Source organism: Schistocerca piceifrons, chromosome 3 (genome assembly GCF_021461385.2).
Source record: "Schistocerca piceifrons isolate TAMUIC-IGC-003096 chromosome 3, iqSchPice1.1, whole genome shotgun sequence".
In the NCBI taxonomy this organism is placed as follows: Eukaryota; Metazoa; Arthropoda; class Insecta; order Orthoptera; family Acrididae; genus Schistocerca; species Schistocerca piceifrons.
Genome location: NC_060140.1, coordinates 142542561 through 142567879, shown reverse-complemented (window position 1 = coordinate 142567879; position 25319 = coordinate 142542561). Strand labels below are relative to the sequence as shown.

At 44.0% G+C, this 25319-nt stretch overlaps 1 protein-coding gene across 5 annotated transcripts in view; it reads left to right on the top strand.

The window, feature by feature from the left end:
* The window catches only part of LOC124788181, an 816659-nt gene that overhangs the window by 648221 nt on the left and 143119 nt on the right, over positions 1-25319 (top strand). For all 5 annotated transcript variants that reach the window (XM_047255338.1, XM_047255341.1, XM_047255337.1 and 2 more), the window contains exon 6: positions 14032-14182. In XM_047255338.1, coding sequence (XP_047111294.1) covers positions 14032-14182 — 151 coding nt within the window. The remainder of the gene's footprint in view (positions 1-14031; positions 14183-25319) is intronic.

The following is a 25319-nucleotide window of genomic DNA, read 5'->3' as shown; positions in this document are numbered from 1 at the left end:
GCTCAGTTTGCGGCGCCTTGCCATGGTTCGCGTGGCTCCCCTCGTCGGAGGGTGGAGTCTTCCCTTGGGCATGAGTGTGTGTGTTGTCCATAGGGTAAGTTGGTTTAATTTAGATAAGTAGTGTGCAAGCCTTGGGACCGATGACTTCAGCAGCGTTATCCCATACGAATTTACCACAAATTTCGTTAGTACCTGTACGTTGCACTCAGTGTAATTTACTCGGGCAATCTGCGCTTTATGTTGAACCAGTAACGGAACTGCTTTATTTGTAACCGTTTTTGACACACTGCTAGGCAATAGAGAAATTTTGGAAATTTGGGACCAAACTGCTGAGGTCGTCGTTATCTAGGCTTACGCACTACTTAATCTAACTTAAGCTAATTTACGCTATGGACAACAAACGCACCCATACCCGAGGAAGGACTCGAACCTCCGACGGGCGGAGCCGCGCGAACCTTGGCAAGGCGTCCAGACTGCACGGCTGCCCCGCGTGGCGGCAATATAGAGAGTCCAGAAAGCTCATGATTAGAGAGAACAAGTAACTTGGTAGAACACTTCGGGACTAACTGTTCTTTGCGTATTGTTTTGTTGTAGTGTAATTTTTATCATGGATAAGCAAAATCAGAGACACTTGGTGTCACCAGTGAAAATGCGTTGCAGTCATTAGTGGATCAGCTGGCTCAGTTGAGGGCGGATAATGTGGTTATGTTTAATGAAATGGCAGGAAAGAATCGAGAGGTAGGAGTGTTGAAGCTGCAAACGCTAGAAGTGGATCCGACCGCAACGAATCTTGTTGCTCCGCTCTCTGGTAGAGCGTCTGAGGGTGTGTAGGCATTTATAGAGGATCTTAAGTCATCAGATGACATAGGGGGTTGCTCAGATAAATAATTGCTGCGGATCACAAGATTACGTTTGTAAGTAGAAGCAAAATTATTCGTAAGGTGCACAGAAGCATTAGGAAATGCAGAAACTTTTGGCCAGTTGAGACAGGGGTTGGAACAACGATATTGAAAGCAGTGCACAGAATAGCTAGGATACATAATGAGACAGTAGCAGACTTTGCGGATAGAATCAGGAAAATGAACATTATAGGGTATGACACCGGAAATGTCTAGAATGGTGTGAACGGGGGAGCGCAAGGATCTTCGTGAACGGGTTAGGTTAGCTTTGGGATACGAAGAAATCGATAGCGATAAGAGAATAGAAACAGGTAATTACATCGAATATTAAGTGTTATAATTTTGATCGAACAGGACATTTACAAGCACAATGTTAAAAAATAAATTACGGAACCCACAGCACAACTGGAGTAACAGGAGACGCCAACAATTTGGTGGAAATCGCAGTAGAGGAGGTTTTAGTCAACGGCAAAATTATACGGATAATGACAGAGGTAGTTCAGGGAAAAGGAGGGGTCCGTTAAATTTAAAAGGAGCCCCAGGGTCGCCGATAGGAGTACCACTGCCTCCCACTAATTCTCTCTAGGTTATTGACATATATGATCCAACAATACTTCAAACTCTTTTCGATCCATAACACCCATTACTGCACATTCTGACTATCAGGTCAATCAAAACGAATGCACAAGGCGGAATGTGTCATAATGGGTCTTGTTGATGGAAGAGAGCATAAAGTGTTATAGGACACAGGAGCATATGCGGCAGTATCTCCGAGAGAATTAATGGGAACCCACCATGATATGGTTTGCATGTGGTGGAGGAAATGATATACTACCATTGATGTCAGCAGTGGCGAATTTTTCAGTTGGGACAGTCAAGTTTAGATAGCATGTGGAAGTGGTGTCTGATGTAATCTAGGGGTACCGAATAATCCTAGGGTTAGCTTTTTTGCATCGTCATGCAATAATTTACATCCGACGACATATAGTGCAACTGAGTGTTATCAATGTTAATCTGCCATGAGTAGTTACTAGTAAACAAGACAGTTCAGTTAAACCGTGAGCAATAGCATAGGGTATTATTCGCAAGACTGCATGTCGAAAGGCACTGCAAAATCACTATGGATGATTGTGGAACCGAATTTAGAAACAGGTATGATATGGAGAGCAGTGAAGTATTGTTTGGTGAAACATAGCATAGTACGCGTACAGGAAAGGAACAGAGGTAAACTGGTACCCATCAATGTGGATAATTCTGGCCCCGAATACGTGAAATTGTTGAAGGGAACGTTATTCAATAAACCAGAGATTCTGGATGAGGAAGCTTGCCACACAGGAAGTGTAAACTATAACGGGGCAAGGACGCTGTTGGTATCCCATTTCGTGTGAAGCATTTAAAAGGAGCAGAAAGAGTAAAGTTGGAGATTCTGTTGTCAGAATTCGAGGATCTGTTTCTTCCAAGAGGGCCACTGCCTGCCACGCCAGTAACACAACACAGGATTTCAACAGGAAATGAAGCACCGATATACTGAAGACCATATAGAATACCTCGCTCGTTGAAACCATTTTTAGAAGAGTTCATAGATCAACAGTTAGCTGAAGGAATAATAGGAGGAAGTAATAGTGCAAGGGAGGAAGGAATTTTAATCGTAGCTACGAAGTATATGGAAGGTTCATAGAAGTATCGATTTTATCGCTGTTTGAATAGCAAGACTACAAGAGATGCATACCTTACTCCGAATATCACGGTGACCATAGATAACCAAGGCGGAAGCAAGTATTTCTCGACATTGGACATAAAGAGCGGATACCATAAGCTAGAACTGATTCCTGATGACAAAACGAGAAATAGCTTTTTCAGGAAATGGGGACACTACAAACATAGATGGACGCATTTTGGATTGAAAAATACATCGGCGACGTTCCATCGGTTGCTGGAAAGAGTGCTCAGAGGATTGAAACCATGTGAGTGCTTAGTATATGTTGATGACATAATCGTCCATTCAAGGTTACGCAGGAACATAGACAACGTCTAAAAGAAGTATTCAGCAGATTATGGGCAGCACACGTTTCATACTCAACGTTGAGAAATGTCGCTTTGAACTGGAGTAAGTTAACTATTTGGGCGATGGCATAATTATGGATTATGTAATAACTGATCTGAGGTTGGTGAAAGTAGTGAAAGATTTTCCAGGGACACAAACTACTGCGGAATTACAATCTTTCCTCTGTCTCGCAAATTATTATAACGGGTTCGCGAAGGGATGTGCAGATACTTCAAGACCGCTTATTCAATTGTTGGAGAAAGTGGTTAAGGTTGAGTGACCCGAGGAACGTCAGGGAGAATTTGACGAGTTACAGATGGTGTTGATATTCAGTCCAGTTTTGGTGTTTCCATGCTTTCAGAAAAAATTTACATTGTCATGTGATGCATCAACCTACGCCATTGGCTACATCTGGAGCCAGGAAGTCGATGGTCACGAACATCGTGTTGCCATTGCACCATGACAAATGAACGCCGCAGAAATAAAACACTGTATGACGGAGAGAGCTGCGTTTGGTATATAGAATAACGTACTTGCAATGTTATTTGTATGGGAGTAAGTTTAAAGTGATAATGGACCATGCAGCTTTAAAGTGGTTACAAGGCCTAAAGGACCCATCCACTAGAATAACGAGATGGAAATTTAGACTCTATGAATTTGAGTACGAAGTAATCCACAAGTCGGGAAGGAAACATGGAAATGCTGACGGGCTAAGAAGAAAGATAGGCGTAATGCAAATTCTGAACCACTATCATGCAGAATGGCGGCCAGCACAGAACATCGACGAGGAGTGTAGGCAGTATAAGAAATAGCAGCAATTTGGTATGCATGACAGATTATTGGTCATAGAAATAAAACTATGACCACGAATGGTGATGCCAGCCAAGTTAAAATTACAAGTGTTACATAAGATGCATGACCACTTTTTGTCAGGCTATGGTAGACGCAGCGCAATGAATAGAAGGTGGTGGAGAAGTATTGGCGGAAAGGGAGGAAGGATGATATGGATCGATAAGTCAAGAATTGTATCGATGGTGCACAGAGAGCCAATTTGAGTCGGAAGCAGGTACTGTTGCAAAGAATGCCAAAAACAACCGAACCTTTCAGTTTCATTGGGGTGGACGTGTTAGGACCATTCAGTCGAACACCAGCAAGTAATAGTTCTGTGCTGAACGTAATAGATCATTTTTCTCATTACATCGAGGTGGTGCCAATGTCAGGCAATCACAGTTGCACAGGCATTAGTTAAAATGCGGATATTGACGCTCGGACTGCCTCAGATGATAATGGACCAGGGGGCGAACTTCATGTCAAACCTGATGAAGGAATTGTGTCAGTTGCTGAGAGTAAAGAAGTCACTACATCCGGAAGCTAATAGGACAGAGAGAGCTCATAGAAAAGATGATAAAATGCTTAGTTACTACACGGATTCAAATCATTCAAACTGCGACATATACCTAGCTTTTGTGGTACATACATATAACTCTAAATACATACTAACACTGTATTATCACTATACCAGGTAGCGTATGGCAAAAAGATGCCATCACATTTCGACATGACCGCCCGCTGTGGCCGAGTGGTTCTAGGCGCTTCTGTCCGGAACCGCGCTGCTGCTACGGTCGCAGGTTCGACTCCTGCCTAGGGCATGGATATGTGTGATGTCCTTAGGTTTAAGTAGTTCTAAGTCTAGGGGACTGATGACCTCAGATGTTAAGTCCCATAGTGCTTGGAGCCATTTGATTTTTGAACCTTTCGACATGATTGACCAGAAGAGTGGCATAATGGTGGGGAATAGATCGCGATTTTGCAAGAAAAGTAAAGGAGGATTGTAACAGGGGACAAAGAACAAACGCAAACGATTTGGAGAAACAGGAAGAGACAGTGAGGCGTATGGGGCCGTTACCGCAGAGCAAGGTGGGCCAATGGGTGATATTGTATGGTTCACATATGCCAAAGGGAAAGACGAAGAAGTTTTTAACAGGGTACCAGGCCCTGTGCCAAGTAGTCGAATGTATTTCACTGTTGAATGTGAAGCTGCAGTTACCAGCGATGACGACGATAGTGTAAGTGGGACATCTGCGATCATTAAACGGTGCGCCAGAGGCGATTCCGTGAGAAGTGCTAGTAAAGCCTAGGAAAAATATTAAGAAGAGAAAGCGAAACAATGAGCATAGGGAGAGAGAAGTCCAGATACCTCATTAAACATTAAGGTCATGAGAGTAGTTATGTGCATCGGTTTTGTGCAGTTTATTGGTATGTGTACTGTAGGACGTAGTGTTGATAGCAGTGGGGATAATCCTATGTACTTGTGGTAGTCGTATCAATAGAACAATAAAATGATAGCTGTTCAGAGATAGCATGCTTCTTGGGGGACGGGAGGTGATATTGGCACAGTCCTCAGGTTGCCAGCCGAAGGAAAGAAAGAGTGCTAGTTTTGGCAGTGCCTGGGGGAGGAGTAATGGGACTGCAGGTGCATCGCCTGGATGGTGGGTTGTTGTTTCCCAGACAGTTAGATATGGTATTTTCTAGCCATAAATGGTCTCCTAGTTTAGTAGGTGATGTGTGTGAGTTACAAAATGAAATCAGGAGGCTGAAAGAACTGTTTTCAAGGTGCAGGAATTGGTGATTAGTAGTGGAATGCAGAGTGAGATCTCAAAGGAATGCAAGAACTTGCTCCGGGCTTATGCACAATTAAAGGAGGAGATGAAAGAGGTGTGTGAAATAGTTTCACACGAGCTTAGGAGAGTAAAGAAGGGATGTATAGATGCTGGGTGTTGAAGAAAATCTTCGGAACAGCAGACGCAAGCGTCGCGAGCAAATTGAATGACATTGCAGAAGCCGCAAAAGGGTTAGTAGAAGCGAATAAGGTGACTGTAGAGTGGCATTCTATGCAAAATTGAGGCTGGAGAGTGGCGTGCTGAACAACACACATCCTCTGCCAGCTGACTAAGGAAGTTGTGGTTTATAGCAGGACCTTTGGTAGTACCGTGAACCGAGATTTGGAGGCAGTGCAAGCATATACGCAGGTAATAGATGCAAGGTGTCCGCAGCTCGTGGTCTCGCGTAGCGTTCTCGCTTCCCGAGCACGGGGTCCCAGGTTCGATTCCCGGCGGGGTCAGGGATTTTCACCTGCCTCCAGATGACTGGGTATTGTTGTGTCGTCTTCATCATCATCATTCATCCCCATTATGGTCGGAGGAAGGCAATGGCAAACCACCTCCACTGAGACCTTGCCTAGTACGGCGATGCGGGTCTCCGGCATCGCACCCTACGCTCTGTTACGGAGTATGGGACATCATCTTCATCAGATGCAAGGTTAACCTTGACAAGGTTATTGCAGTCACTAACATCTGGGAAGCAAGTGTCGAGATAAAGTATTTGCAGCAGGCAGTCCATCAGGCGCTACATGATCAATTAAGTCCTGTCTTGCAGTCACCAGAGCAATTTCTGAAGGGGTTGAGGTAGGAGAGTTACCATCGGAAGTACAACTAGCAACTAGTAGTCAAAACTTAATATTTTACTACCATCGTGCAGCACTGGGTGTAGTAACAGATAGCTCGTTAATGCACATACCGGCGAAAATAGCAGTAGCTGGGAAACATTCAGCATTTAGGTGTCGTATGCTGCACAATTATCCAATGAGCTGACAGCAGTTGGGAAATGTATGCAAGTAAGGGAAGGAGAGGTTTTACTACCAGTAGAAGACGAGCATCGACACTTGGTGATGAGTGCGGGTGAGCTCCAGAAATGTCAGAATGGGGTGGTCGTTGCTGAAAAGATTGCCAAAAGCAACAGGACCTTTCAGTTTCATTGTGGTGGACGTGTTATCTTATAATGAATAGGGACACATGCATCCTGCAACTATTTAAGGTAAAAACGGGAGAACATCTTTGCCCGATGGAGCTGATTGAGCCAAAACCTTATTTTCGGAGAGCAGGGCTCCACTGGGTTTATTCAGTGTAAAATGACTCGGTTGTGGTCGCTAGTTGTTATGAGCAAGGGAAACTCATAGTGACAAATCGTTTAGTGATTCGTGGCAGCAGACTACTAATTACTATAAAATCAGTGAAAAAACAGTCTAGATCACTATGGCACTTTATAAAAATGACCGATTTCGGCCTGTGCTTAGGCCTTCTTCAGACAGCACCATCAGCTGATGTTGACAATGTTAGGAATAGACTAGCTGGGGTAACTGTACAGATAAAGAGTATGGCTCTGATCGAAGTGAAGTAATGGACTAGAGTGTGACCTCAGGGACAGGCCTTCTCCATGGAGGGAGGCAGTGTAGTGACACTACCCAGTATTTTAGGTAAAAGTATTAAAGTAGCACGGAGGCCGCCACAGAGTACTGCATTAACAGCGCTGACTGTCAGCCATGCAATTTCGACATGATGATGATGATGAGGTCCCATTTCCAAGGAGCGTAGGAGACGATGCGGGAGACCCACACCGTTGACTAGGCAAGGTCCTAGCGGAGGTGATTTGCCAATGCCTTCTTCCTACCGTAATGGGGATGAATGATGATGATCAAAGACGGCACAACACTTAGTCATCTCGAGGCATGGAAAATCCCTGACCCCGCCGGGAATCGAACCCGGGACCCCCTGCGCGGGAAGCGAGAACGCTACCGCAAGACCACGAGCTGCACAATAACAGGGTACATTAACAGACGCGAAAGTGAGTTGCAAAGCGAAAATGGTTGAGCTCAGAGTAAACTGCCCCGTGTAGCAAAGAACGATGTAGTCGGAGGGTCGTTGCCACCACATTCGAGCGAGTCTCTTTGTTACGGGGGAGGTGACTAGATACCAAATTTTAGATAAACAAATGGGCAGCAACGGAGTATAAATTAGGTCGAATTTGAGGACTGGACGTGACTTGATTTCGGAGACTTGATCATTGCTGAGCAGCTGCACCACAATGCTGAAGCAACGGCAGAGCATGAGATGACTGGCAGTACCAGCAGCAGCCTCTGGACTGAGACCAGCACAGTGGGTCCTTCACGGGACTTGGCGCCACAGCCGTGCGTCCCTGCTGTCCGTGCCTGCTGCCAGCGACGCTGAGGACCAAGGAGGGACTCAGCGTTACAACGCCAGCTACCGTCTGCCGCCTGTCCGAGGGGCAGTCAGAAGATAAACTTTTATTGTTAAATTGTCCACATCGTTTCCATTGGTTCCCCACCACCTACACCCCATCACCACACACCGCATCATACAGAGTGGTCCATACAGTCTGAAAAATTAGCTGTTCTTAAAACGTAGCAAAGATTACGCAGACTATACTTACGTAGTACTTAATAATAAAGGTGTTTTATTCATGGCAGTTCTATTCTTTAAAGATTACTGGACGGAAAGGATACTGGTTCTTACACGAGCCCCAAAATTTATCGAAACGTTGAATGAATAGTAGACAGCTTCTTTGCATATAAAATGGATCTGAGTAAAATCATCAAGTCCCTGAATAGGTTATAATGCGAAATACGGCCGGCCGGGGTATCCGAGCGGTTCTAGGCGCTACAGTCTGGAACCGTGTGACCGCTACGGTCGCAAGTTCGAATCCTGCCTCGGACATGGATGTGTGTAATGTCCTTAGGTTAGTTAGGTTTAAGTAGTTCTAAGTTCTAGGGACTGATGACCTCAGAAGTTAAGTCTCATAGTGCTCAGAGAAATGAGAACCATTTTTTTACGAAATACGCCATGGTACTTCCTGTTACAATATCTTTCTAGAAAATATGAGAATCCAGTAAATAAAGTTGAAACACATTGAGTAGACCACAGGTGTTACCTGGAACTCTATAGTTCAATAACACACCACACCTTAATGCACCGAGATTCTTTTTGCTTATTTATTGCAAGTTGTCTCACATTTTTCCTTGCAAGTGTGATGTTACCCAAGTATTTTTGTTGTTATGTTTCTGATTACGTAATTTCGTGGTAAGAGTACTTCCTAATTTATGATATTTCGTTATACCTAGTAAGTGCTGAGAGTAACCTCGAAGACAGCAACAGTGTTACTCTAGTTTCATTTTCGTATTACGCGTTTTTTGTAGTGAAGTCAGTTGCGAATTGTACTCAAAGTAGGTTTCATTCATACAAACAAAGTAGGTTTCATTCATACAAAGCATCTACTTAGCCAGATACAGAGAACGATGGAACTGATGCAGTACTGAAAGACATCAGATCTTTTAAAAAGTAAGAATACTTCTCTCATTGGATAGTGTAGATACTCTTTCAAAATATGTGATTAAAAAATATTACATTTGACCAAGCGTCAGAACGAATTACACTATCGTAAAATGTAGTTTATGATACTAGGGGTCTGATTGACCTAGGAACTTGATGTATTATCACGTTAAAGCCCATATGCGGGACGGTGTTTATTAATGGCATGCTCTGTGGCCGTTTCCCAGTCATGTAAACATACTGTTGCCGCAGCGGCATGCCGCGAACAGTAAAGTATCAACAACAGTTTCATTTAGTTAGTGTTCAGCACTACAGTACAATGCCACGTAGAGGCATACAAAGCTTTGATGGAATCACAAATGGTTCTAATGGCTCTGAGCACAATGGGACTTAACATCTGAGGTCATCAGTCCCTTAGAACTTAGAGCTACTTAAACCTAACTGACACACATCCATGCCCGAGGCAGGATTTAACATGAGACCGTAGCAGCAGCGCGGTTCCGGACTGAAGCGCCTAGAACCACTCGGCCACCGCGGCCGTCTCATGGAATCACGATTGTGGCATTTTCAGCAGGTCATACACAACCAGATGTTGTCGATCGGTTACATGTCACTCAAAGTGGAGTGTCTAAGGTGTGGAGAAAGTGCAGAGAGATGGGAAATGTGAACGATCGATCTCACAGTGGTCATCCTCGTATGACAACACCAGTACGGGATAGTTTTCGCCAAAGTCATGGGATACCTACTAATATCCTTTTGCCAGGCATAGCGCAGCAACTCGGCGTGACATGGACTCAACAAGTCATTAGAAGTCTCCTGGAGAAATACCGAGAAATGCTGGCTCTACAGCCGTCCATAACTGCGAAAATGTTGACGGTGCAAGATACTGTGCACGACCTGGCCTCTCGATTATGTCCCATAATGTTCGATGGGATTCATGTCGGGCGATCTGGGTGACCAAATCATTCGCTCGAATTGGTCAGAATGTTCTTGAAAGAAAACGCGAAAAATTCGGGCCCGGTGGCATGACGCATTGTCATCCATAAAAATTCCATCGTTGTTTGGGAACATGAAGTCTGTGAATGGCTGCAAATAGTCTCCAGGTAATTGAACCATATCCAGTCAATGGACGGTTGAATTGAAAAAGTGGACTCTCTCCATTCCATGTAAACTCAGTCCACGCCATTATGGAGCCACCACCAGTTTGCTTAGCGCCTTGTTGACAACTTGGATCCATGGCTTCATGGGGTCTGCGCCACACTCTAACCTTACCATCAGCTCTTATCAACTGAAATCGGGACTCATCTGACAAGGCCACGGTTTTCCACCGCGGTTTTCCAGTCGTCTAGGGTGCAGCCGATATGGTCATGAGTCCAGGAGAGGCGCTGCAGGCGATGTCGTGCTTTTAGCAAAGGCACTCGAGTCGATCGTCTGTCCTAACGGATACGTTCGTCGTATTTCCCACATTGCCCTCTGCGGTTATTTCACGCAATGTTGCTTATCTGTTGGCACTGACAATTCTACGCATTTTCAGCTGCTCTTGTTCGTCAAGTGAAGTCTGTCGACGACTGTATTGTCTGTAGTAAGGGACAACGCCTGAAATTCGGTATTCTCGGCACACTTTTGACACAGTGGATTTCGGAATATTGAAATCCCTAACGATTTCCGAAATTAAATGTCCCACATGTATACCTCCAACTATCGTTCCGCGTTCAAAGTACGTTAATTCCCATCGTGGGGCCATAATGAAGTCGAAATGAGTACAAATGACAGCTCCGCCAATGAATTACCAAGTGTTTGGGTCTACTACCGCCATCTGTATATGTACATATCGCTATTCCATAACTTTTCTCACCCAAGTCTGTATACATTCCCTACAGCGTCACATCTCCGCAACGCCACCGTAAGGCATTCAGTCAGGCGGTGGGCAGTGGTCATAATGTTTTTGCTTATCAATGTATACGTAAGTTCCTTATGTTAAGTGAAAGATGAACCGTCCCGGTTCCCGGTTTATTTTTCTTACAAGGGAACCTCCCCATCGCACCCCCCTCAGATTTAGTTATAAGTTGGTACAGTGGATAGACCTTGACAAACTGAACACAGATCAATCGAGAAAACAGGAAGAAGTTGTCTGGAACAATGAAAAAAATAAGAAAAATATACAAACTGAGTAGTCCATGCGCAACGTAGGCAACATCAAGGACAAAGTGAGCTCACTTGCGCCATGGTCCCGTGGTTAGCGTGAGCAGCTTCGAAACGAGAGGTCCTTGGTTCAAGTCTTCCGTCGAGTAAAAAGTTTATTTTCTTATTTTCGCAAAGTTATGGTCTGTCCGTTCGTTCATTGACGTCTCTGTTCGTTGTAATAAGTTTAATGTCTGTGGTTTAAGACCGCACCGCAAAACCGTGCGATTAGTAGACGGAAGGACGTGCCTCTGCAATGGGAACCGAAAACATTTGATCGCAAGGCCATAGGTCAACCGAGTCCTCCACAGGAAAACACGTCTGATACATTCTATACGACACTGGTGACGCATGTGCGTCACATGACAGGAATATGTTGTCGACCCACCTAACTTGTACACTTGGTGAAGGGGTAGAAAGATTCTTCTACCTTTCCCGATTTAGTTTTTCTTGTGGATATGACAATCACTCCCAAAAAAGTGGTGAAAACATAAGAGTGTCACATAAACTGCAATAAATGAATGCAACAGTTTCAAAGTCGCATAGTTTTCCCTGTGCTCTGTCAACACAGATGTTTTTAACGTTTTCAAATTTTTCCGTGTGTAGACCGTCAAATCCTGCATACGTCCAAGCAAATCTGAACATATCCTGGAATTCTGGATAGCGAAGTTGATTATATAAAAAATTTAAGTTTTCAGTCGAGGGAAGACTTGAACCAAGGACCTTTGGCTCCGTAGCAGCTCACGCTATCCACGGGACCACGGCGCTCCTGAACTGATGGTGTCCTTGACATTGCTAATCTTGCCTTCGACTACTTAGTTTGTATATTTTTCTTATTTTTTTCATAGTTCCACACAACTTCTTCCTGTTTTCTCGATTCATCTGTGTTCAGTTTTTCAAGGCCTATCCACTGTGCCAACTTATAACTAAATCTGAGGGGGGTGCGATGGGGAGGTTCCCTTGTTGGAGCTTTCTGTTATGCCGTTCGATAATGTTAACCTTTAAGTGGTTATCTTTGTCTTAGCACCACAGGTTTTTCGTAGCTCAGCTAACGCATTGACGTTTTTTTTTTCAGTGGTAGCCTAATATCTGCTACAAGGTGTGATGAATTTGATATTGGAAGGGCAATCAAGCACTCTCTTACAGGGTTAGACTTTTAAACCTGAAGTGACAGCTGTCTGCTTATGTCGATGTACGCTACTGGCTATTAAAATTGCTACACCAAAAAGAAATGCAGATGATAAACGGGTATTCATTGGACAAATAAATTATACTAGAACTGACATGTGATTTCATTTTCACTCAATTCGGGTGCATAGATCCTGAGAAATCAGTACCCAGAACAACCACCTCTGGCCGTAATAACGGCCTTGACACGCCTGGGCATTGAATGAGCTTGGATGGTGTGTACAGGTACAGCTGCCCATGCAGCTTCAACACGATACCACAGTTCATGAAGAGTAGTGACTGGCGCATTGTGACGAGCCAGTTGCTCGGCCACATTTGACCAGACGTTTCCAACTGGTGAGAGATCTGGAGAATGTGCTGGCCAGGGCAGCAATCTAACATTTTTCTGTATCCAGAAAGGCCCGAACAGGATCTGCAACATGCGGTCGTGCATTATCCTACTGAAATGTAGGGTTTCGCAGTGGTCGAATGAAGGGTAGAGCCACGGGTCGTAACACAACTGAAATGTAACGTCCACTGTTCAAAGTGCCGTCAATGCGCACAAGAGGTGACCAAGACGTGTACGCAGTGACACCCCATACCATCATGCTGGGTGACACGCCAGTATGGCGATGACGAATACACGCTTCCAACGTGCGTTCACCGCGTTGTCGCCAAAAACGGATGTGACCATTATGATGCAGTAAACAGAACCTGGATTCATCCGAAAAAATGACGTTTTGCCATTAGTGTACCCAGGTTCGTCGTTGAGTACACCATCCCATGCGCTCCTGTCCGTGATGCAGCGTCAAGGGTAGCCGCAGCCATGGTCTCCGAGATGATAGTCCATGCCGCTGCAAACGTCGTCGAACTGTTCGTGCAGATGGTTGTTGTCCTGCAAACGTCCCCATCTGTTGACTCAGGGATGGAGCCGTGGCTGCACAGTCCGTTACAGCCGTGCGGTAAGACGCCTGTCATCTCGACTGCTAGTGACACGAGGCCGTTGGGATCCAGCACGGCGTTGCGTATTACCCTCCTGAACCCAACGATTCCATATTCTGCTAACAGTCATTGGATCTCGACCAACGCGAGCAGCAATGTCGCGATACGATAAACCGCAATCGCGATAGGCTACAATCCGACCTTTATCAAAGTCGGGAACGTAATGGTACGTATTTCTCCTCCTTACACGAGGCATCACAACAACGTTTTACCAGGCAACGCCGGTCAACTGCTGTTTGTGTATGAGAAATCGGTTGGAAACTTCCCTCATGTCAGCACGTTGTAGGTGTCACCACCGGCGCCAACCTTGTGTGAATGCTCTGAAAAGCTAATCATTTGCATATCTTAGCATCTTCTTCCTTTCGGTTAATTTTCGCGTTTGTAGCACGTCACCTTCGTGGTGTAGCAATTTTAATGGCCAGTAATGTAACTGTTCACTTTTTATCGACTTTAGGCTCTTACCTAGAGCGTGCTATAGGTGGTCTGCCTGTGTGGAGAGTGGACTTGTGCTGAGGATAGTTACCCCCACCCCTATTCCTGCCCCTGGTGGTTGCAGAGCTGGTGGGCAGCCTGTGGTCGTGCAGAAGGAGATTGGAGCTGCCGCTGCCCCGCCGCGTCCACGTGGCCGTCATAGACCACACAGCCGTAGACGTCGCCTGGGAGGTAGACGCTGCCGACGCCCAGACAGTGCAGGGATTCTCTCTCAAGTGAGTTACTCTCGGAGTTTTCACGTCATATAGTGACAGTGCAATAACGATCTAATTTATCTACCTGTGTGATATTAATCATATTCAGTCTCACCAGTATCTACGATGATGATGTAGGCCGGAGCAATGTATTAAAATTTGTACGAGCACTGAGATTTGAACGTAGGTCTCCTGCTCACTAAGCAGATGTGCTAGCCGTTATGCCAAACTGGCATTAAAGCTACTACACCTGTATAGACTACCCCAGTACATCTCCCTCCCTGATACAATTTCCAACTCACGTGTCAGGCGATTGCTATTCTTAACTCGAATCTGCAGCGGGCTGAGGCCTGAGTTGGAAATTGTATCAGGGAGGGAAATGTAGTAGGGTAATCCGTACAGGTGTGACGGTGTGGTGTAATGACTAGTGCATCTGCCTACTAGACAAGAGACCACAGTTCGGTCCTGATACAAATTTTAATTCACTGCTTCGGCCTACACCATTATCGCCGATAAAGGTGAGACTCAACATGTCTCAAGAACATCAACGGTATATGATATCACCTGTACCTGAGATACACGCATTATTAACACTATTTCGGTCATTGCTAAGGTGCTATTTAATACTGAACAGCCTCGGCAATACTGGTGCGAGTTTAGAAGAGGAACAGCTATGGACAGAGGCGTGAGTTGGAATTTGTACCGGCGAGGGAGACATTCTATATTATTCCGTCCAGGAATGGTTGCTGCGGTGTCAGTGTGGTGTAACGGATAGCGCATTTGTTTATCAATCAGGACACCTGAGTTTGAATCTAGTGCTGGGAGAAATTCTAATTCCCTGCTTCCGACTGCATCATTACCTGTACTTATTGAGAACTAGTGACAGAAACAACTGAATGCAAACAACTGGTTCAGACGTTTGCAGCTTTACGTATCAATTGCACTATGTATTCTTTTGAGGGAATCCAGACAGCCGGAGCAACCAAATGAAAACAGTGGATTAAGTCGGTTGTAGTTTTACGCGTCCGCAGGATTGGTATTCACTCATCTCTTTTGAGTGAAACTGGTCTGTGGAAGAAATCGAACGAAATCTTTCGACGCAGTCCGATAAATCTAGCACAGAGCGGAAAAGTACAATGGTTTTGCCATTGTTAAATCATTATTGTTGACTACACTCTGCTATCGACTTTGTTACTGTTAATGCCACTCCGACATTTGTTTTTCATTGATTGGTATTATGGCTTTTATTTTAATTTTTCGTCTATGTTTGTCAACAGGCATTTTCTTAATAGCGAACTTTGTGCAGTGGCTGATACAGAAAAACCTCAAGGACGGGGCGGTAAAGATATCTTGAGCTACCTTTACTTTTACCATTATAAAAATCAAGTCACATGCAAAGTTTAATAAAGTTTTATTTAAACTTATTATTTACATGTACAAGACAATGCCATAAAAAAGGTACAATTGTGATTCTCTTTCTTAAATGTTGAATTCCATACTCCTATTATTCCTGGCGAATTGGTTAACTACATCGTCAATAGGACCGTCAATGTCAGGGTGAGTGTACAACAGAGCTTAGCCGTTAAGTCGATCCTCTTTCACTGTCGAACTCAGCCATGCTTTTGCACGCCGCAATGTAGAAAAACTTCTTTCTATGTAGCAGTAGATGCAGGTAGACAAGCAAATATTTTGAGCAGCGCGTGCAAAGTAGGATAGTCAGAAGTGGGCAAACAGACAACGCTTGCATAACAGAATCACGATCGTTAAGGGCGTTTGTGTTCGTCTGCTTTGTAAGTAGGCTGTTTAGGTTTTTATGTTCGTAACGCCACATAGCGCTGTGTATGAAAATCACCGACTGTGCTGTGTGTAGTCTGTCGCTGGTTTGCATTGTTGGAATATTTGCTATTGTAGTGGTGGGCAGTTGGATGTGAACAGCGCGTAGCGTTGCGCAGTTGGTGAGCCGCCAGCAGTGGTGGATGTGGGAAGAGAGATGGCAGAGTTCTGAGAGCGGACGATCTGATCGTGTGTCCGTAAGAAAAACGAAATTTGTAAGACTGCATGTCATGAACTGATTAATATATATATTATATATATGTAATGACTTTTAAACATTACTAAGGTAAATACATTGTTTGTTCTCTATCAAAGTCTTTCATTTGCTGACTATGCTTATCAGTAGTTAGTGCCTTCAGTAGTTAGAATCTTTTATTTAGCTGGAGTAGTGGCGCTCGCTGTATTGCAGTAGTTCGAGTTACGAAGATTATTGTGAGGTAAGTGATTCATGAAAGGTATAGGTTATTATCAGTCAAGGCCATTCTTTTTAGGGATTATTGAAAGTCAGATTGCGTTGCGCTAAAAATATTGTGTGTCAGTTTAGTGCTGATCAGAATAAGTAAAGAGAGAAATGTCTGAGTACGTTCAGTTCTGCTGAGCTGTTTGAAAATCAACGTAAGGGGTTTACCAGCACAGTAATTCATTAATTTTTCAAAGGGGATGTTTCAGCTTGAATTGAAGAATCTCTCCCATTAGTCTCTTTTTAATCACAAAACAGTAGAATATTCGCGACTTTTCTCGAACAAATGCCAGACGGAATAACGTATCGAGATCACTAGAATGGACGCGACCTTTCTCGTAGGTTGTGTTACCAGTCTGTGTGCCAGGCGGAAACGTGTAAAATACGATGACGTGGACGGGCGTGTTATACAGGAAAGTGCAACTACTCGATAACTCGAGTCAGTCAAGTGGACTGACAAAAGAAACGAACGAATAGCGTGCGGGCTGATTGGCGGGGGCGGTGCGGGTGACAATGCGTGCTGCCCCACAAGGGCCAAACTGGCCCAGTATGTCGAAAAAAATCTGTGGCTGGGAATGGAAGAAATCATATGACGGGATGTACAGACTCTGCAAGAATGGTTCATACTATGAAACTATATTATTTACGTAAATTCAAAGACTATTACTGAATTACGACAAATATTTCTCGCAAAAAATCCTTCCCACAAGTGACAGTATATGGTTAAGTCATCAAACAGGAAAAACCATTCTATCTCAAACGCTCTTTATTCACGTCACCAAAGCATTTACCGAAATAGAATTATCGGTCATACTTGCAGTCAAGTGGGAAGACAGAGAGCTTCAATAAATTCAGATAAAAAGTATTTGTTCATTTACTTGAACATCAACTGCTGATGTACTACCAGTCTTTTTGAGTCAACAGTCTTCTAACTGGTTTGATGAGGTCCCCCACGAAATCCTCTCCTATATCCATCTCTTAATCTCAGAGTAGCACTTGCAACCTACCTCATCAGTTACTTGCTGAATGTATTCCAGTCTCAGTCTTCGTCTACAATTTTCACACTCTACAGCTCCCTCAAGTACCATGTAAGTTAGTGTCTTAACAGATGTCCTACCATCCTTTCTCTTCTCTCTGCCAGTGTTTTCCACATATTCCTTTCCTCTACGATTCTGCGCAGAACCTCCTCATTCCTTACCTTATTAGCCCACCTAATTTTTCAACATCCATCTATAGCACCATATGTGAAACGCTTCGATTGTCTTTTGTTCAGGTTTTTCCACAGTCCGTGTTCCAGTGCCATACAGTGCTGTGCTGCAAACGTACATTCTCAGAAATTTGTTCCTTAAATTAAGACCTATGTTTGACACTAGTAGTCTAATGCCCTTTTTGCAAGTGCTATATTGCTTTTGATGTCCTCCTTGCTCCGTCCGTCATGGGTTGTTACACTGCCTTTGTAGCAAAATTCCTTAATTCTTGACCACCAATCCTAATGTTAAGTTTTTCGCTGTTCTCATTTGTGCTACGTCTCATTACTTTCGTCTTTCTTTCATTTACTCTCAATCCAAATGCCGAACTCTTTAAACTGGTCATCCCGTTCAGCAGATCTTTTAATTCTTCTTCACTTTCACTCAGCATAGCAATGTCATCAGTGAACCTTATCATTAATATCCTTTCACCTTGAATTTTTAATTCCAATCTTGACCCTTTCTTTTTTCATCATTGTTTCTTCGATGTACTGATTGAACAGCAGGAGCGAAAAAATACAACTATGTGTTACATGCTTTTTAACCCGAGAACTTCGTTCCTAATCTTGCACCCGTTTTTAATCTTGGTTCTCGAAGATGTTGTTCATCTTCTGTCTCTACCTATAGCTTACCCGTATTTTTCTCAGAATGTCGAACATCTTGCATCATATGACGTTGTCGAACTCTTATTTCAGGTCGACAGATCCTATGAACGTGTCTTGATTTTTCTTCAGTCTTGCTTCCACCATTATCAACCGCAACGTCAGAGCTGTCTCTTGGTGCCTTTGCCTTTCCTAAAGCCAAACTTATTCTCATCTAACAGAGCGTTAGTTTTCTTTCCCGTTATTCTATGTATTACTCTTGTCAGAAACTTAGAAGCTTGAGCTGTTAAACTGGGTGTGCGATAATTCTCGCACTTGTTAGCTCTTGCAGTCGTTTTGTTGCCACTTCTCCCATTGATTTTAGGAAGTCTGATGGAATGTTATCGATCCCATCTGCCTTATTTGATTTTAAGTCTTCCAATTCTCTTTTAATTATGATTCTAATACTGGATCCCTTGTATTTTACCTATCGTCTCCTGTTTCTTCTTCAATCACTTCAGACAGGTCTTCTCCCTCATTGGGGCCTTCAATGTATTGTCTCCACTGCTCTCTTCTCTGCACTCAACAGTGGAATTCCCATTGGGCTCAATCTTACCGCCCTTGCTTTAAATGTCACCTACGGCTGTTTCTGCTTTTTTATAGCCAGTCCTTCCGACTCTCACCAATTATTAACCTTTAGAAACCAGTTAAAATCTATATTAATGGCGGAAATTCGAGAAGCCTGTGTTTCAGTACATGATACATGAATTTTGAAAATACTTCAGTTTTAGAAATATAATTTTTATTCATCAAGTATTTTAGACTATCTTAGTCATCGTTCATGTATAACCGAAAACGCGGAATAAGTCTGAACGTTATGCTCATCTAGTTACTCAGCACTTAACATGGCGGGGTAATCCGAAGGAAGATCGAATTTTTTTACTAGACATGTCCCTACTGGAGGTGATATAGCCTTACCTAACGGCGCCTTTTGAAGTGACTTATCGTTTATCTACTAAGGGAAGTTAACGTGCAGCTGTGAAAGGAGCGCTTAGTGACAGAAAAAGTTCCTACGGTCGTCTGAGTATTGGGCTTCGAAGCTTTAAATTTCTTGCCTGACGCCTATCCAATTAGTCATCGATGTGCACAGTAAGTAAAGTATATCCTTAATAGAAGGAATTCATAGAGCGCCGCTCAACCAAACTGAACAATTATCCACCAAACTTGATGCCTCTGGCACTTAAGGGAACTGGAGAATGACTACAGAAGATATGGCAGGCAGTTACCTATAGAGCCATTCACAGGACTCCTAATGATACTGATACCACCCCCCCCCCCCCCCCCCCCCCCCCTGACACACACACACGAGTGTGCGCCGGCGACCGTAACTAACCCTTACAAAATTGTAAATGCTTATCTATGCTAATTGATAACATTGCCTCCGAAATTAATTGAAATAGTTTCAAACCCTCGGTTTCGACAAAGATTTCGGGAGGTTTCCCTTGGTCATCAGGCAAATATGAGACACGTTGCTGTTTGAAGCATCCCCGAGCCCGTGGGTGACGTTGCAGCGCGCCATGCTTTTGCGCCCTTGCATGTAGGCACGTTTGGGTCAAAATTAGAGCTTCTTAGTCGCAATGAGAGAAAGTATCGGGGGTTTAAAAAAGCAACCATTTAATTCTATTGCGCAGCGTATGGCGTCCGGTTTGGCTCTTCTTGGCGGCGACTGCAAATGAGTGCTGAGACACTGCCCTGATTCTGTGTGACAATTATCCGACGACTGTCTTGAGGCACTGCCTGCTGCTTGGAGCAGTGTGTCTGCTTATAATCAGGTTCGGCGGAATGGATGTCTAATCGCGAACTATTTTTGTGTCGTGAGGTAGATGCGTAGCTTAAACATTGTCGTGCGCGCATTCTCTGCAGTCTAAACTCTGTTGAGCTCCAATCGCAGGCAGCACAGCCGCCATCTATATAGGCTGCGATCTGTATCTTCTGGAGGACACAGCAATGGTATGAAAAGTGTAAGGGAATGTTGCAGCATATCACGTCACCACTCTTATCAATATCCGCATCGAAGATGGAGTGTATAAACTGAAATAAATTATTAAACTGAACTGTGTGCCTAAACCAATCTGCACACTGCGTCCCAAACATTTAGGGAAATATTAGGGGACTTTTACAACTAAGTTACACATTATTATGACAGGTCAAGTAACTTTTATTAAATTCTACTCTGCATTTCAAAGTTACACAGATACATAACAAAATTTTTCGACATAGTAACCAAGCCTCCATAAACAACGGTCGGAAAATTGTACCAATTGTTTAGTTCCTCAATAATCGAAATCCGCCCATTGCTCCAGATCCATTCGAGAAACGCTGTGTGAACGCTCTCATCGTTGGAATATGTCTTTACGCCATACGTTGTATCACCTTCCCGGAAAGGAAACCGCATTGCACAGGAGCTTCCTTTCCAGTCAGCATCACCCCCGTCCCTACGGCCTTGGTCATATTGTTGGCACCATTTGACTACGCTGCATTCGGTCCATATATGGTCTGAATTTCAAGGGGAATCTGTGTGCAGTTTAAAAGTTTTGTCCACAAGAATTGTTCTGTCCCGCGTACTTTGGAGTGCGTTTCCAGTTGCCCCGCCATTTCACTCCTGTACTGTGATGCACATGCTGTCCATACCGCAGCAGAACTGTGTTTGCACGAAACCTTGAACGTGTACTCTCTTCTGAAAAAGCACCACTCTAGTTGTGCAACGGTCTTAGCGCGGGACAACTTGTGTAGCTTAAGCATTTTAATGAACGTTTTGAAATGAGTAAATGTCACTCAAACTAAGCACAGTTTATTTGTTCACTGCCGGAAACTTTACGATCTCTCATCAGCCTCAATCCAACATCACTCACACTTGTTAGCCACATAAGCTGGGTTCTTTCAACTGTTTCAACGAACATTTTAAGCAATTATTGTCCTTAAATGGGACACTTTTGTCTGCATTTCTGGACCGTCTCCCTTGACCGCTAGCATTGGCTGACTCACTCCAACATCTTGAAAGCTCGCCCTCTCTACCTGGTATTGCCCGACCACTGCTGCATAACTGTATCCTTGAGAGCTTTCTAGCACATCACCATTATTACTGCTACCGGAAATGGGCTGCTGATATCGAACATTAGTAAGGGTGTTGGTAATGATACTTATAGAACAGGATGGCCAAAGAATGGAAACTTTTTTGATAAACGAGTTCTTCAGGTACCAAAAATTGTAATATTCATCAGGATGTACTCCTGACAGTGAACTTCTAGAGAAGAGCATTGTATAGGAATGAGACTTGGATCTTAGACCCAGAGGAGAAGAATATTAAAAAGGAAATGTGCACATAAAGTATGAAATGAAGAAGTGATAAGAAGTGATAAGAAGAATATGGTCCGAAAAAGTTTTTGAAAGACCATTACGCGAAGAAAGGTTAGGTCAGTGGGACATCTGTTCCAGCATCCAGGAAAGAGCAGTACAGAGGAAGAATACTAGGGGCAACCAAAGACTAGAATATTTATAACACGCCATCGAGACTCAGTTCCAACGCTGCCCCATAGCATGTGGACACTGCTGGGCGTCCCTCAGTTCACACGCTACAAATTTTCAGGCTGACTCCACAGTTTGCTGTGCATCATCGTCTTCTTTGAAATTTCGTCTTACGTCCTCCAGTTCTGTAGCACTGTTTGAAGTAATGCAACCATCCGCTGCTTCCCTTGAAATCATTCTAATTTACGTTGCGCACCATTTGATGTGCACAACATAGTAGATCACTGTCGTGCACATCCTGTAAATTGTATCGAACATACTTGAAATGCGCAGACACCATTTTTTTGTAACAAATGTGTCTTGTCCTCTCTTGAATATCCGCAATTTTTCTTGTGCACTACATGGTCATATTTCTGCAGACTTATTCGAAATCTGTTCATAACTGTTTTTTTTTCTATGCTCCTGCTGATCTTACATGTATATAATTACTACTTCCCACCTGTTGGCCTTTTGCCCACAGGCGCCCGACAGCCACCTGTCAGCCTTTCGCCTACCCATGCCCACCAGTGCCCACCTGTGCCAGTGGGGACACAGCTTCACAACTGTCAGCCTTTTACCCATCTGACCTTGGGCACCCTACTGCCCACCTGTCATTTTGCCCACCCAGCCTCACCTGTACCAATAGGCACCTGATTGCCAGGTCTTAGCCTTCAATGGCTCTGAGCACTATGGGACTTAACATCTGAGGTCATCAGTCCCCTAGAACTTAGAACTACTTAAACCTAACTAACCTAAGGACATACACACATCCATGCCCGAGGCAGGATTCGAACCTGTGACTGTAGCAGCCGTGTGGTTACGAACTGAATCGCCTAGAACCGCTCGGCCACCGAAGCTGGCGCCCTTGGACACTTGACTGCCCATCTATCAGCCTTTTGCCCCTCGATGCCTGCCTGTGCCCATGAGTACACGACTTCCCACCTGTCATTCTTTTCCCCGCCCACGCCGATCTGTGGCTGTGGGCACAGATCGGCGCTATTCAGCCACCCCTGCCCATCTGTGCGTGTGGGTGTGCTATGCTTACCTCTCAGCTTTTTGCCCAGGCGTGCCCATGTGCTCCTGGCTGTGCATTGGAAGGCACTATCTATTATAGATAGTGCATAATAGGTGAGCATCAAACCAGTCACACGAGTGACATTTTGAAAAAGAAAACTGGCATGCCTCTCAATAGTACATCGATCACTAAGAATCTATGATGACCAGCATGGCAGAGGTCGTTACAGGACTAATGGAATTGATAGCTGTGTCAGCAGTCTGAGAAGAGGTAAACATGCAAGTATGCCCAGCAGTGGCGCAGAAATCATATGACCTGCAAAGGGTGTAGATGGGAAACTAACAGCACCAGAAGAGAACATGAAAAAGTGATGTACTGGGGAGACCAGTGTTTGAGTGGAAACCAGTCAAGGACTCAAATAATCAGGTTACAGGAAATCGTACACAGCACCACAACCTGGGTGATAGCAGGGGACAGAGAACAATAGCTGCATGTACAAAATGATGGATAATAGACGATATATAGCCCCCATACAAGGGGACGATAACTATGGTAACCCAGTCCTCCCCCAAACAATACATGCGGAAAACGAAAATTAAAAGAACTGTGTAGCTATCTTCCTCGGATTTTATGTGATGTACAGTCTTTAAACTTCTTTACTGGACACAGTCGTGTACAAATACAGATGAACACTATCATGTTTAGTCATAAAAATGAACACATTAATTTCCTTCCAATAACCTCTTTTTTAACCGAAAATATTAACTGAACAAGTTCGGAACAGTAAAGAGAGAACACACCATAAAAATTTATGTCTCAAATCTGCTTCGACATTGTCGTATACGATCGTCAACCATGCCATTAAACGTTAGTGAAGTCAGTTATTAATGTGTAAATTTATGAACATCGGTATCCGATGCGTCAGACTTTGATGCTGCTTCTTGCAGAAAACATGCTGTTTGCCAATTTCGGCATTGTTCTGGCTCACTGGGTTTTTAATGTCTGTAGATACTTCTTAGTGTGGAGCATGGGATGGTCCGTCAGTTTGACTCTATAGAGATGTCCAGAGTAACATGCATGTTTCCGCTTTGTTCGATGTCACTTCACATCATTCGATGTCTCCTCACAAAATCCCTTTGGCTGTACCACTGCCTTATTCGTATGGTGTATCTTGTTCGTACGATGCTTTGAACTGAAACATAATAGCCTCTCTTCGTGCTGCTATGTTTGCACTTTTGTTCCCACGGCTGATACGCCTCTTTTGGTGGAATGTGGAGAAAGCTGGAACACGCTAGCTATAAAAGTGGCGGTGCCTTCTTTAATGGCGTCTTTAGCCAGGGCATCTAATACTTCATTTTACTGAATATGTCAGTAACTCTTGAACTACTTTAAATGAATCTTTTTATTTTCCATCATGGATATCATTATTAATTCCACTATTTCGTAAATTTCGTTACGGGTGGAGGGAGATGTTCTCATAAGTCGTCAGGCACATTTTCCCAGGTGTTTAGGCATGTTTATGCATTTCCATGTTTGCAATGTAGAGGTACAGTGAGCCCAAAAAAATACTGTTAATTTTATGTTTCAGGCGGCATGTCGCAGCGTTACACAATCAGTGCTGGAGTACTGGCTGTTCTTAATACTTTGTTGTCCATGTTAATACATATCGTTAAACTGAACATTGCACGAGATATACGTTGTGGTGTCACCGCCAGACACCAGACTTGCTAGGTGGTAGCCTTTAAATCGGCCGCGGTCCGGTAGTATACGTCGGACCCACGTGTCACCACTATCAGTGATTGCAGACCGAGCACCGCCACACGGCAGGTCTAGAGAGACGTCCTAGCACTCGCCCCAGTTGTACAGCAGACTTTGCTAGCGATGGTTCACTGACAAAATACGCTCTCATTTGCCGAGACGATAGTTAGCATAGCCTTCAGCTACGTCATTTGCTACGACCTAGCAATGCGCCATTATCATTTGCTATTTATCTTGTGATGCATGTACCGTCAGACCGATGTTCACCAACTATGGATTAATGTTAAGTATTCCAACAGCTACGTACTTTATTTGCTAGTCTCACCTCCTTTAACTGTTCCAGACCTCACGCCAGCCTGCGTGAGCTTAAACGCGTGCCTTTCGGCTTCCTCTCCTAGTGGCTTGGCTGTCTTACCAAGTCACAACATACGTGGTGCCTGTTGTTTCGGACACATCCGAAAAACAGACGCCGCTTTTGATTCTGCGGGCTTATATGACTATGATCCAAAGGAAATAATGACATTAGCAGCTAGTGCGCATTGAAATACTTCATCGGGGAAAGTTGAAAACTTGTGCTGGACCAGAACTCGAACCCAGATTTTTCCGTTTCTCACGAACGGTCGCCTTGACTGCCTTGACAATCTGGACATCGTCCATGACCGACTCAAATTTCCAACTCACCCACACACTACTGACGTAG